Source organism: Danio rerio, chromosome 1 (genome assembly GCF_049306965.1).
Source record: "Danio rerio strain Tuebingen ecotype United States chromosome 1, GRCz12tu, whole genome shotgun sequence".
In the NCBI taxonomy this organism is placed as follows: Eukaryota; Metazoa; Chordata; class Actinopteri; order Cypriniformes; family Danionidae; genus Danio; species Danio rerio.
In genome coordinates, this window is record NC_133176.1 from 10,387,207 (window position 1) to 10,400,748 (window position 13,542).

Genomic DNA, 13,542 nt, shown 5'->3' on the forward strand with positions numbered 1-13,542 from the left:
AGTGTGAAGGATAATCAGTACTTTGTGACCAAATGTTTTCATGTTGTCATAAAATGGCATATTTTTGTGTGTGTGTGTGTGTGCGCGCACACACACACACACACACACACACACACACACACACACACACACACACACACACACACACACACACACACACACACACACACACACACACAGTTGGAATCAGAATTATTAGCTCCCCTTTGAATTGTTTTTTCTTTTTTAAATATTTCATGTTTAACAGAGCAGGGAAATATTTATACATATATATATATGGCCGAAGCAGTGGCAAGAAGGTCGCTGGGTCGCTGCTTTAAACCTCGGCTCAGCTGGCATTTCTGTGAGGAGTTTGCATGTTCTCCCTGCTTTTGCGTGGGTTTCCTCCGGGTGCTCCGGTTTCCCCCTCAGTCCAAAGACATGCTGCAGGTGAATTGGGTAGGCTAAATTGTCCGTAGTGTATGAGTGTATGAGGGTGACAGGCCCAGACGACAGGCCGGCCGGATTGTGTAAAAAAAGTCCTTATCATATGGACAAGTCTAAATGGAGGACTTGTTTCAAAGAGCCGACCCCGCAACCATACGGGACTAAGGCCAAAGAAGAAGATATTCGTATATATATGTGTGTGTGTGTGTGTGTGTGTATAAATTAACTGAATGACATGGTAAATCATGGTCAAAATGTACGAGTCATTATTTTTTGCTGACATAATAAGCAACAACAACAAAAAAACTAATTTAAAGCTAAATTAGAAATAGACACTATTTGTTTTGATGTTTGACATGTATTACAAAAAGGTGGTGAAATATGATGACATTGCTGATGTCCTCATTTCTCAAAAAGCTTATAAATCGCACCAAAATAGTTTTTTCAGAAAGTAAAAGTGTACAGTTTAGGTATAGAATGGGGTTAGGGCAATAGAAAATACAGTTTGTACAGCAAAAACAATGGAAAACGATGGAATGTCCCCAGATTTCACAAAAACAAATGTGTGTGTGCATCATGTGCAATGTTATTACTATAGTTAATTACACTCTTTTAAAAAATGATTGCTGTCTTAATTGTTTTAGTTGAGCCAAATTAGCTTTTCTAGTCATCTCAACTTATGTAAACTGACTAAAAATATAAAGTTAAACTTTACATAGCTTAAAAAAATGTAGTTGTAACCTGATTAACTTAAGTTACAGTAACATAAAAACATTCCTAGTCATGACTTCTTGTCATACCATCTTTTACAGTGCATGTAACATGCAACAAAATGCTGAGGTATGCAAGGTATCCTGTACAGTACAGTTACAATGGATGTCTTTGTTTCAGGTTTTTCTGCACTGCAGAGATCATCTTTCATTTTCTTTTCCTTTTTTAAACATTAACATCTTGAAAAGCAAGAACAAAACACACCTTCCTGTTTTATCCGACCATATAATTGTCAGAGGAATACTTTAATGTGGAGGAAGAGAAACATGTTCCTGTCTTTGTGCCAGCGGATGTGATTTCTATAGGAACAGTGGTGTGTATACAGTACAGATGTGAGGTTTGTGACCAACATAGAGTTAAAAAACGGGAGTTCCCAGAGAAATGGTCAGATTTAAAATGTAACATCCGCTCGCTTCATTATTATTATCAAGTAAAACGATAAAAAGTTCAAATATGTATGAGTAAGAGAATGTTGCATGTAGCTCATATCTTCCCCTAGATGGGGCCGTTTGTGTGAAGTCAGTGTATAAAGGTTTGTTTATTTTTTTGTGTTGGATTACATTACAAGATAATGAAGTGAAAGAGAAATCAAGAGCGGAGACAGCTAATCGACTCTATCAGACATCAAATAATTTACCTTTATTAAAAAAAACAATTGTGAACAAAAACATTTTAAGTCTCACTTTCTGAAATGCATATTTCTACTAAGAACATCTTAATATGTAATACATCCAATACATACAACGTACCACTATAAAATAACTGAAAAGATGATACTGATATCAACAGCAGTGCCATGTGGACAGTGGTTTACATTCAGAAAGACAGACAATACCATTCAAATGTAACCAAGTTGTTAGATCCATCATAGAATCTAAAAAGTACCAGCATGACTCTATTAAAAGGATAGTTCACTCAAAAATCACAATTTGGAAATTGTTAATGCTGTTTCTCACTGCAAGTGCAAGCAGTGCAGGCGCAGTGTGTATTTAGAGCAGAAGCAGCGCGCAGCCGTTTACCTTTCACACTAGCTGCGTCTGCAGCGCGCATTTGACTTAAAATTGAGTTTCAAACTAGATTGACTTTAAGTTACAATTGAGTTTTTAAACCAGCTTAACTTTGAGTTACAATTGAGTTTCAAATAAGCTTAACTTTGACTTACAAACAAGTTTTAAACCAGCTTGACTTTGAGTTACAATCGGGTTTCAAACCAGCTTAACTTTGAGTTACTATCGAGTTTCAAACCAGCATGACATTGACTTCTGCGATGTTCAGGCTTCGCGCTGATGCGCTGCTTCTGTGTGCAATATGAAAGCTCTACTCTGTTAACAAGGACACCGAAAAAACATGCTCTGCTCACGCACTGTTTGCGCTTGCAGTGTGCAACAGGCTTTACTCAAACTCAAGTAGTCTCATTTACACATACTGCATAAACAACACACACATTCATATGCTAAAAGGGTTAGTCATTTAGTTTGAGTTACAACTAAGTTTCAAACCTGCTTTACTTTGACTTACAATCGGGTTTTAAACCAGCTTGACTTTGAGTTAAAATTGAGTGTCAAACCAGCTTGACTTTTAGTTACAATCGGGCTTTAAACCAGCTTGACTTTAAGTTACAATCGGGTTTTAAACCAGCTTGACTTTGAGTTAAAATTGAGTGTCAAACCAGCTTGACTTTGAGTTACAATCGGGCTTTAAACCAGCTTGACTTTGAGTTACAACCGAGTGTCAAACCAGCTTGACTTTGAGTTACAATTGAGTGTTAAACCAGCTTGACTTTGAGTTACAATTGAGTGTCAAACCAGCTTGACTTTGAATTACAACCGAGGTTCAAACCAGCCTGACTTTGAGTTACAATCGGGTTTTAAACCAGCTTGACTTTGAGTTACAATCGAGTGTCACACCAGCTTGACTTTGAATTACAATTGAGTGTCAAACCAGCTTGACATTGACTTACAATTGAGTTTCAAGAATGCAGATAACCATGCTGTAACCATGGACCCTAAAAAATACTATAAACATTGACTTTGGTGGAATTTTCTTTTCTATTAAGCATGTCAGGGTTACAGGTTTCCAGCATTTTTAAATATATCTTAATTTTGTTCATCAGAATAAAAAAACACAGGGTTGAATCAACTTGAGAGTGAGTAAATGACAAAATTTCCACTTTTAAATGAACTATCCCTTTAAAGCAATCAAAGTCCAATTGTGCTAACCTTTCTGTGTATGTCGGATCAAACCGTTTTGTAGTGCTTTCTTGTGTTAAATCATAGAATAGTTCAAACGATCATGACGGACATAAATACATGTTTTTAGTTCATTGCAGAATCCTATGAAATGATCAAGAGCTGCAAGTAACTTCAGGATCTTCATACTGCATAAACAACACACACATTCATATGCTAAAAGGGTACAACCATATAAATTCCTTAAGTTTTTTGCTCACAGGCAAATGTGGAATACTATCTTTCCCAAAACTCTGCACTACAGCCCGTCTTGCAAGTTCCTGTAGGGTTTGCGGGACATCCCCTCGATACGGCCTGCTCAAACTTTTTTTCGGAGATGCGATGTAGTATCCAAGCAGTCCAAAAATGCATGAAAAAGTGTGTTTGCTACCTGCTAAACTGAAGCTTTCGTTCTTCAGCAGCACTCGAACACTGGTCGGGCCTTCAGGAGCCCGATAGCTGAGCGTGAAGAAAACGTTGGCCTGCATGCTGTCCCGAATCAGGAACGTCCCAAGGGGAAGATTCGCCAGTCTCGCATGAGCTTCGTCCACATCCAAAGGGCCCCAGTAAAATCCACTGTGAGTCAAGTAAACCACAGCCTGTTTGATAAGATTGCATTCCTGCTGGTCCCGGAAAGGGTGAAAGTGTGTTGGTGGGACGGAGCAGGGTTTCGGAGGCTCTGCGGATTTGGGTGGTGCATTTGTATGGCCGTTGTCATTGTGATGGACCATTCTGAACTGAAGCCCACTCATGACATTCCTCCATGATCTTAAAGCATAGACGATTGATTCTGTGCAGACTGTGTGTAAAAAGGACAAAGAGTTTGAAACATCAGATAAAAGCTCTGATCGAAGACAGTACAGATGATTTTAAGTGTGCACAAATTGTCATTTTTTTTATAGCGAAAAGGTCTATTTATATTGGGATGATGATCAAAAAAGGTTAGTATTAGTAGTATTATTAATGACTAGTACTATTAATTTATTAAAATAATTAATTAATATTATTACTATTAATTCATAAATGAATACTAATCATTTATTTTGTATTATATTACAGTAAACATTTTTTAAAAAGGCAAAGAGTCTCCTCTTCTACACTGTAAATAATGTCTGTTAATTAACAGTTTCCGTATGTTGTGATTCAAGGGTTTTCTGTTTATTTATGATTGTAAATCGCTTTATGGGATGTTGATCTCTTCTTCTCAACTTTTGATGTTGAAAATTCAACTTTACAGTTTAATAAAGTGACTTTTATTTTAGTTGTTTGAAATAATATAAATTTATAAAAAATACTATAAAAATATACTGAAATAAGTCTGTAAAGTAACAGAAAATGTACTGAACTGAAATATACAACACAAACCCAGACAATATTTCACTTTTAAAACTTTTAAAAATGTTAATAAAACTTTTGTTTTTTTAACTTTTCAAGGTTAAAAGTTTCTGGAAGAAAGATTAAGATCCTGTAATGCAATTTAAAAGCATAAATAAACAGGGAAAAATTAAAACATGAATGACAAAATACGGAAACTAACGCTGTAACTGCTAATTTACAGATATTTTTCCAGTGTATGAAGATGACACTCAAAAAATGAAAAAGAAAAAAGATTTTAGTATTATAATGATTATTAATACAAATAACAACAGCAAAAATACTAGAAATATTGCTAATAATATTATTAAATACAATAACAAAAATTACCTAAAATTATTTGTTCATTCATTTGCCGATAACTTTCATATTTACACTCCGGGTCAAAAGTTTGGAGTCAGTCTGAATATTAAATGTTTTAAAATAAGCTTCTCCTGCTCACCAAAGCTGCATTTATTTAATCAAAAATACAGTACAAATTGTAAAATTGTGAAATGTTATTGCAGTATAAAATAACTGCTCAAATAATTAAATTTTTTTAATTTATCCCAGTGATTTTAATGATGAATTTTCAGCTTCATTACTCCAGTCTTCAGAGTCACTTGATCCTTCAGATCAATCACTCTAATATTATTATTATGATTATTATTATAATTATTATGATTATGGTTATTATGATTATTATGATTATTATTATTATTATTAATGGTAACAGTAATAAAATCAATAATGACTGGAGTAATAATATAATTTGAAACTACATACAATAAGAAATCAGTTATTTAAAATTTTTATAAATTTTTAACTTTTTTTTTTTTACATTTATTAAATGCTGCCTTGATGAACAAAATCATTTTCTAAAAAAAATGAAAGAACTGACCCAAAACCTTTGACCGGTAGTGTATATTATTATTGTTAATAATATTAATAATAATATATTAATGTTTATTTCTGCCCATGTAGTAAAAGTCAGAGTTATGGAAATCCGATCTGTCCCTGTAAAGGAAGTCAACATTTATCAAGAAAAGTATGTTAAAAATTAAGTTTAAATGTTAAAATAATATCATAAAACATGTTTGAAAACACATATTATACACAGGTAATTGTTATAAAAATGAAAATTAAATTTTACAGATACAATTTTTTAAAATAATTCAACGGTGACAACTAATTACGTAGACTACTCAAAGTGAAAGCATTTTCACACTTTTTACTAGATGCTCTTTTGCTGAACTATATATTTTTATAGGAATAAATTGGAACAAACTATTTATAATATAATTTTAGTGAAGAAACATTAGGAAACCATGAGGTTATAAAACCTCATATAGCCTATAGCCACAAGCTACAAGTTGCTGTGGACTGATTTGTAAGTCGATTTGTATAAAAGTGTCTGCTAAGTGGTTGGATGTACAATGCAAATGTAAAACTCAATGTTATTTAGAATAACTTAGCACGAGTTTTACAAGCCATTTTTAGCTTTAAAAAATAACAGATCATGTATTTTAAGCACATCCAACGCCCAAAACTATCCTAAGTTGGTTGGCTCTAAAAATTAATTGAATGGCACTTTCTAGACAAACGCCTTGGATTAAACTGTTAGCAGAAAAAAGTGAAGCACCGTTGCCTTCCCTCAGATTTATCAGCACGTATGTTTACACGAAAACATCATGACACACATCAAATAAAATGAAATCGTTTCTCCTGTGAATCAAGCAAAACAATTTCAATATTCAATGTCTGTCACACTCTCATTTCGAAATAAACCTTGGGGCTCCAGTGAGAAGGCTATCATAAAGCGGTGTCATACTGGAATAACGTCACGGTGAAATTAAAGGTGACAGAAACACCTCCAGTCTGGTCTCAGATCAAAAAAAGCACTCGCCAACTTACCGCAAATGTAGTTTGATGTTGACTAAGCCAAACTTCTCTACGACTGTCACAAGAGTTCCTGCGATGCTTCATTTTTGGTAGCGAATAGGCTGACCATTATAACAGAAAGCGAAAGTTCTGAATAAAAGGCGGTCTCTCATGTGGAATAGCCTTTGTTTTCCAAGAACTGTCAAGAGTCTGGATGGAGGAAGCTTGTCTCCCTATCCATGAACGCGACTAGCATCTTATTTACCGTACATCCACCGTTCATCCAAAGCGCAACGCGTCAAGTGAAATCCTAGATGTGGGAATGAATGTGGATGTTGGCTCTCAGCGCTCTCATCATGTGCAACTGTAAATTTCAAAATGGCGTGGATCTAAATAAAATATCTAAACCCCTGTTATAAGCAAGTGGTTGCGGTGTACCCGCTATAATGCACTTCAGATGTGGATTATTATTATTATTTAGCCTGACGGTTTGTGAACAGAATAGTTTCGCTTTCGCTTTTGGAGCGCTTTTACTTTAAATCACGTGATCTTTCTCAACTCATCTCGCATTACAACAGGTTAACTATTAACAGAGTTTTATATTTAATCATAAAAAATGGATTAAAATAAGCTACAAATCTAAAAAACACAAAGGCGTGCTAATGCACATGAGAAACATGATTCTTGAATGAACAAAATATCTTGAGTATTGAAAACTGCAAGATCCAAACCATAAATATAACAACCGATCATCATATATGCTCCAGTAAGATTTAAATAAGAATAATTATAATGTCTTCTTTTTGTTGTAACTTGCACGTTGAATTCTTAAATATTTTCAAATAAAGCCCTTTGAAAATATTTGAATAAGGAAAACAAGCTTTAAATGTTGGTTGCAGTCATGATGAAAGCATCCATATATACAATCCTGAAGTTAAATTATTAGTAATAATAAATAAATAAACATTATGGTCAATTATGCATACAGTTATGACTGTAAACAGATGCTGCGAGGTAACATTTCATTCCTTAGATGCTTTTAAGATCATTAATCATACCATCTCTAAAAACATCTGACATTTTTAGGGATTTTATAAAGTTTAGGTAATTTGTTTTGCATAAGAAAATTCAAATATATTTACCAAATACATGTTTGCTTTAAATATTTCTAATAATTAATCAATTAAATATTACTAATTATAATTTAAACAACAAAAACAAAACAAAAAATGCTATGATTTTCATGGAAAAAATACCTTGCACTTTACTGCAGAATTCAACGAGTTTCCACTTGGAGGAGATTCCAGTTTGAGATGAGCCTCAAAATCCACAATAAACTGAAACCAACAGGCTGTTGTTGCAAAGCCCCTACACATCCACCTAAAGAGAATCCACTATAGCTGGTGTACTTGAGATCTGTCTTTTCATAAAAAAAAGCACACCACAAACCACCACAGACCTGTATACAGGTGCTTTTTCATTTCAGTTTCGCTTATAGTTGACCCCTGTACAAGGATGCATCACATTCGTGTGCAAATACTTTCAAATGTAACCTGAAGATGAGAATAAAATTTGTGTATCACTCTAAAATGCTAAATTTCCAGCTAATTTGGCTCAAATGTGGACAAATCCAATCATTTGGTTACATTTAAACAATTTTAAATAAAACTTTAACCCAGTATTTGGGTTTCCACCAAATTTGGGTGGAATCAACCAAGGATCTCTTACAGAGTTTATCATTTAGTGTAAAAGAGTTTTGAAGAAATTGGATTGTTAAAGGAAATGGGTAGTCGACAGTCATGTGTTGATTGACATAATAATGGAGACTGGTGGACACTTCTAAATAATTGCTCTAATTCAACATTCACTTTCAGAATGATGCGATCGTGATAAACTAATCAGCCCGAAACAAAAAGCAGAATAACATATTACAACAGCACCATTATTTCTGAAATCATTTCTGAGCATTTCCATTTACAGGAAAGCTTCCCATCTGCACTGCTATAGTTTCACTAACCTAAAACCCACAGCTGTTAAAAGAACCACCTAATTTGCCTTATAAAACAAAGCTCTTCCAAGAAATGGACTTCACACTAAGCTCACACTGCACTCTACTGGCTAATCTCTACAAGGAGTTAAAACAACAACCATTCAAAACAATAAATCCTCTAAAAAAATATGCATTTTATAAATCTTTATCCATTTGCATTTCATATTTTAAAAGTGACATCATGATTTTTAATCACAATGTCAAAACTGGACCTTCTAGTTGATTCATCCACAATCTTATCTCAACATACAATCAACAATGACGTGCAGTTAACGCCAACATGTTGCTGTTTCATCACAGCTTTTGGTTACACTTTATTTTGATGGTGATTTCATGATATTTAAGCAGAATGTCAAAACTGGACCTTCTAGTTTGTCATTCTGTTCATCCACAATCACACTGTAAAACCCATAAAGTTAAGGTAACTCAAACCGTTTGAGGAAACTGATTGCAACAAACCATTATAGCTAAAAAAAAACTGTTAACTTAATCCACTTGAGTAAGCAAAGCAATTTAAGCACAATAAAACCCAATACATGAAGAGAACTCAAACCAACTGAGTACTGTAAAACGAGTTAAGGCAACTCAAACCATTTAAAGAAAACCAATTGCAACAAACCATTTGAGTAAAAAAAACAATCTATATGGGTACTGTGAACTTACTCCATTTAAGTTAAATTAATGAGGTATTTAATTAACTCTTCAATACTGAGTTCAAATAAGTAGAATTAACTTTTAGTCAATTTTGAGTTAACAACACTCATTTCATTTGATAAAGCTGACTGTTGGGTTTTACAGTGGATATCTCAACATACAATCAACAATAATGTGCAGTTAACGCCAACATGTTGATACTGTTTTACACGGCTTTTGGTAACACTTTATTTTGATGGTGATTTCATGATATTTAAGCAGAATGCCATTCTGTTCATCTACAATCATATCACAACACAATCAACAATGATGTCCAGTTAACACCAACATTTTGCTACAGTTTCATCACAGGATTTGGTTCCACTTTATTTTGATAGTGATTTAATGACATTTAAGCAGAATGTCAAAACTGGACCTTCTAGTTGGTGCACTCTCAGAAATAAAGGTACACGAGCTGTCACTGGGGTAGTACCGTTTCCAAAGGTACAAGTTTGTACCTTAAAGGTCCATATTAATACTTCAAGGGTACCTAAAAACTACAAAAGTGTTCCTCTTAAATGTTTTAGGTACTAATTTATACTTTTGAGGTACCAATATCGACCCTTTAGGTAAAAATGTGTACCTTATAAAAAGGTACCACCCCATTGACAGCTCGCATACCTTTATTTCTGAGAGTGTAATTCTGTTCATCCACAACCATATTTCATCAATCAACAATATTGTGCAGTTTACTACAATCTTTAGCTACTGTTTCATCATGACTTTTGGTTACACTTTATTTTGATGGTGATTTCATAATATTAAACAGAATGACAAAACTGGACCTTCTACACACACACCAAAAAAAAATATTCAAAGACGATTCCTTGGATTTACAAATTTTTTTCACTTTAAGTGGTTGTAAACAATTTGTTTGGGCTGAATTTAAACAAACAAATTAAGTTGAACATTATTAAATTTAATTCTTTTGTTTAAATTCAACACAAATAAATAGTTTGCAACAGTTCTGCATGCAACACTTTTTTTTGTCATTCTATTCATCCACAACCATATCTTCATTTTTCTATGTGAAGCTGCTTTGACACAATCTACATTGTAATAGCACTATACAAATAAAGGTGAATTTAATATCTTAACCGCATAATCAACAATAATGTGAAGTTTACTGCAATATTTTTCTACTACTGTTTCATCCTGACTTTTGGTTCCACTTTATTTTGATGGTCCCCTTTAGAAAGGTAATTTCATGAAAGTTAAACAGAAAGTCAAAACTGGATCTAGCATTGAAAGACTACAAATTTTAAAACTACTTATTTAAAATGAAATGAATCAACACAATTCTTGAGTCTTTTGGTGGGACAACTTAATTGTTTTATGTTCAATCCACTTAAATTTGTTTAAAAAAATTAAGTTAACTTAATTTGTGTTGGGACTACATGAAGAAATTGTGAGGAACCCATCAGTCTTTACAGTGTATGTTCACAGTCTGTGTTGGTTCACACCCATATCACAACATCCAATCAAAACCAGTGCGTATTTCTTGCTCAGCTGTTGCTACTACTCTTTCATCACAGCTTGTTTCATTTGGTAACAGTGCATTCTGAAGGTCACCTTTAGAGTTTCTATTATGTAAAATCTGCAATCACAAGTAAAGTAGCAGTCATGAGAGAATTAATGGATTTTCTACTTAATATTTAAAAAAGTTTTATCAATATAGTCCCACAGCAGACACTCTCTGCTGACTATAAGTGGTTTGCAAGTACATTAGTGAATTTTAGTGACATTTCACAAGCAAAAAGGCCCATTTTTCAAATAAGTCAAATTTACAAAGAGCAGCTCTTATAAATCAACTTATTTGTACAACCAACTTCAATTCAGGCAAAATATAAGGTGAATTTGTGAATTAACTATTTAAATTGTAAAATTGCACAGAGCAGTAATTACAACTATCCCTTGAAGCAGTATTTCTCAACCACGTTCCTGAGGAACACTAACACTATGTTTTATGCGTCTGTCACACCCATTACAGGTCTTTCAGTCTCTGCTAATGAGCTGATGATCCGAATCAGGTGTTTTTGGTTAAGGCGACATGGAAAATGTGCAGAGCTGGTGGTCCTCCAGGAACGTGGTCGAGAAACACTCCCTTAAAGGAATGGTTCACCAAAAATTTTTTAAACTGTTATATTTTACTTACCCTTCACTTGTTCCAAATCTATTTGAGTTTCTTTCTTCTGTCAAACACAAAATGTTATAATGACTTCCAAATGAATGGCTAATATTTACCAACAATCTTTAACTCTTTTGTGTTCAATAGAAAAAAAGAATTTTATAAAGGTTTGAAACCACTTGATGGTGAGTAAAAAGTGAGTAATGGTGAGCAATATCCATTTAATCCTAACTTTTAATGTCAACTAATCCTCCACTAATACTCTAATGAGAGTTAGTTGACAGATTGAGCACATGTGAAATTTCTGTATTGAACTTTTGACCCTCATGTGAAACTCCAGATCACACAAGTGTGTGTTGAAATGTCAGGATTTCACTCTCATAATTGCACAGACCAACCGTAAACGTGACCACACTTTAACCCCAACCTTAAAACTCTAAAGAGTTATGACATGCTCGCAAATTTGCATGTCGGAAGTAAACAATAAGGAAACATGTCTGGTGAACTTCTGATTACACAAATTTATATTTGAAAATGTTTGCACATTCTGCAGAATATAATGTCATACATAAAGTGCCCTGTTTTAAAACAAAACCAAAACAAGTTATAACCAATGCAATCTCACAGCCGCTTGTAACTCTTTCTAATTCATATTAACAATAGGCATGGGACGATAACCGTTTTCAAAGTTTACCATGGTTTGGAAAAGCCAAGGTTTTAAAACCGCAAAAAAAAAATCTGTTATACTGTTTCTAAGGTGTAGGTAATCATTTTTTGTTTTGTTTTTACATGTTTTTAACAAATGCTTTATTTAGTTTTTTAAGGCAACGGTATCTCCCGTAGAAAAGGACCCTTCACATATAAAAGATACTGGTCAGCACATGATTCAGCAAACATTTGAGAAACAAATCGCTTATAAACCAACATCCTATGCTGCTATGTGCATCCTGTGTGCAATGCACGTGAACGGTGCAGCGGCTTACTTACTTTATATCCAAAGAAAAGAAAGATATCCAAAGATGCCTTTTCAAGGTCAATGATTTAATTATTTAGCCTGACATGTTTACTACTCCAAATTATTTTAAATGTTTTTTACAATATAATATCTTGTGTTCAACACCCAGAACCCTGAAGAACATATTTGAGAGAAGTAATCACAATACCGTCATACCGTGATATTTTTATCCAAGGTTTTCATACCAACAGAATCTTTTATTGGCCAACTTTGTCGCAATTTTACAGATATTTACTGCAAAAACAGCCAGTTCAGTTCAGTACAGTTCAGCACTGTAATATGCATTGCATTGTGGGTCATTTTAAACTTTTACAGTAACTTACTGCATATTAGGAATTTGGGGTATTCTACTGTAATCAAAATAATCAAGTACTGCTACTGTAGTTTAAGACAAAACTGGCCACTTGGTTTGTACTGCTAGAGTAAAAAAATAAAAAATAACAGTAAAATACTCTAAAAAAAAAATTTAAATTTCTAATTTTATTGCAAAAAAATGCATTAAAATGGCATTTTACCATAAAAATAAGTTGCAGTTAGGCTATTTTACTGTAAAATGTAATTGCGGTAGAGCAACGCCACTGTAAAACACATTTACAGGTAAGTTACAATACAGTGAATTTGTACAATCTCATTGGTACATTTTAGTATGATTTGCTTATCCTTCAATGAGGTGTAGGATAAGGGGTGGAGTTTGAGGACACATCCCTTTAAAAAATTCATTAGTTTTCATACTAATTAAATTGTATGAATGTCCCTATCGCACATTTTTTGACTAAAATTTGCATTGCAACTACACGCCAATTACTTATCATTTGAGTATTTGTAGACTGCCTGCTTAATATCTGCTGATACTGACTATAAGAAACTTTGCAAGTACATGTCAACTTACACTAACCCCAACCTAACAGCTTACTTATAAGCAAATAAGAATTAGTTGGAATGTAGATGCAATGTAACTTAAATTCAACAAAATGTGTTAAAGTGACCATCAAAATAA

At 33.6% G+C, this 13,542-nt stretch overlaps 2 protein-coding genes across 5 annotated transcripts in view; one reads left to right on the forward strand and one right to left on the reverse strand.

Annotated features, from left to right (window-relative positions):
* tlr2 (toll-like receptor 2) overlaps window positions 1-13,542 on the forward strand; it is a 35,117-nt gene that overhangs the window by 8,370 nt on the left and 13,205 nt on the right. For 2 of the 4 annotated variants that reach the window (XM_073928768.1, XM_073928898.1), the window contains exon 3: window positions 3,845-4,003. The gene's annotated coding sequence lies outside the window, so the exon portion shown is untranslated. The remainder of the gene's footprint in view (window positions 1-3,844; window positions 4,004-13,542) is intronic. The other 2 variants (XM_073928736.1, XM_073928803.1) reach the window with 1 other exon arrangement.
* socs1b (suppressor of cytokine signaling 1b) lies at window positions 3,560-4,191 on the reverse strand. Its single transcript, NM_001252630.1, has one exon. It carries the CDS (start codon window positions 4,175-4,177, stop codon window positions 3,596-3,598), a length of 582 nt encoding a protein of 193 aa, NP_001239559.1. The 5' UTR covers window positions 4,178-4,191; the 3' UTR covers window positions 3,560-3,595.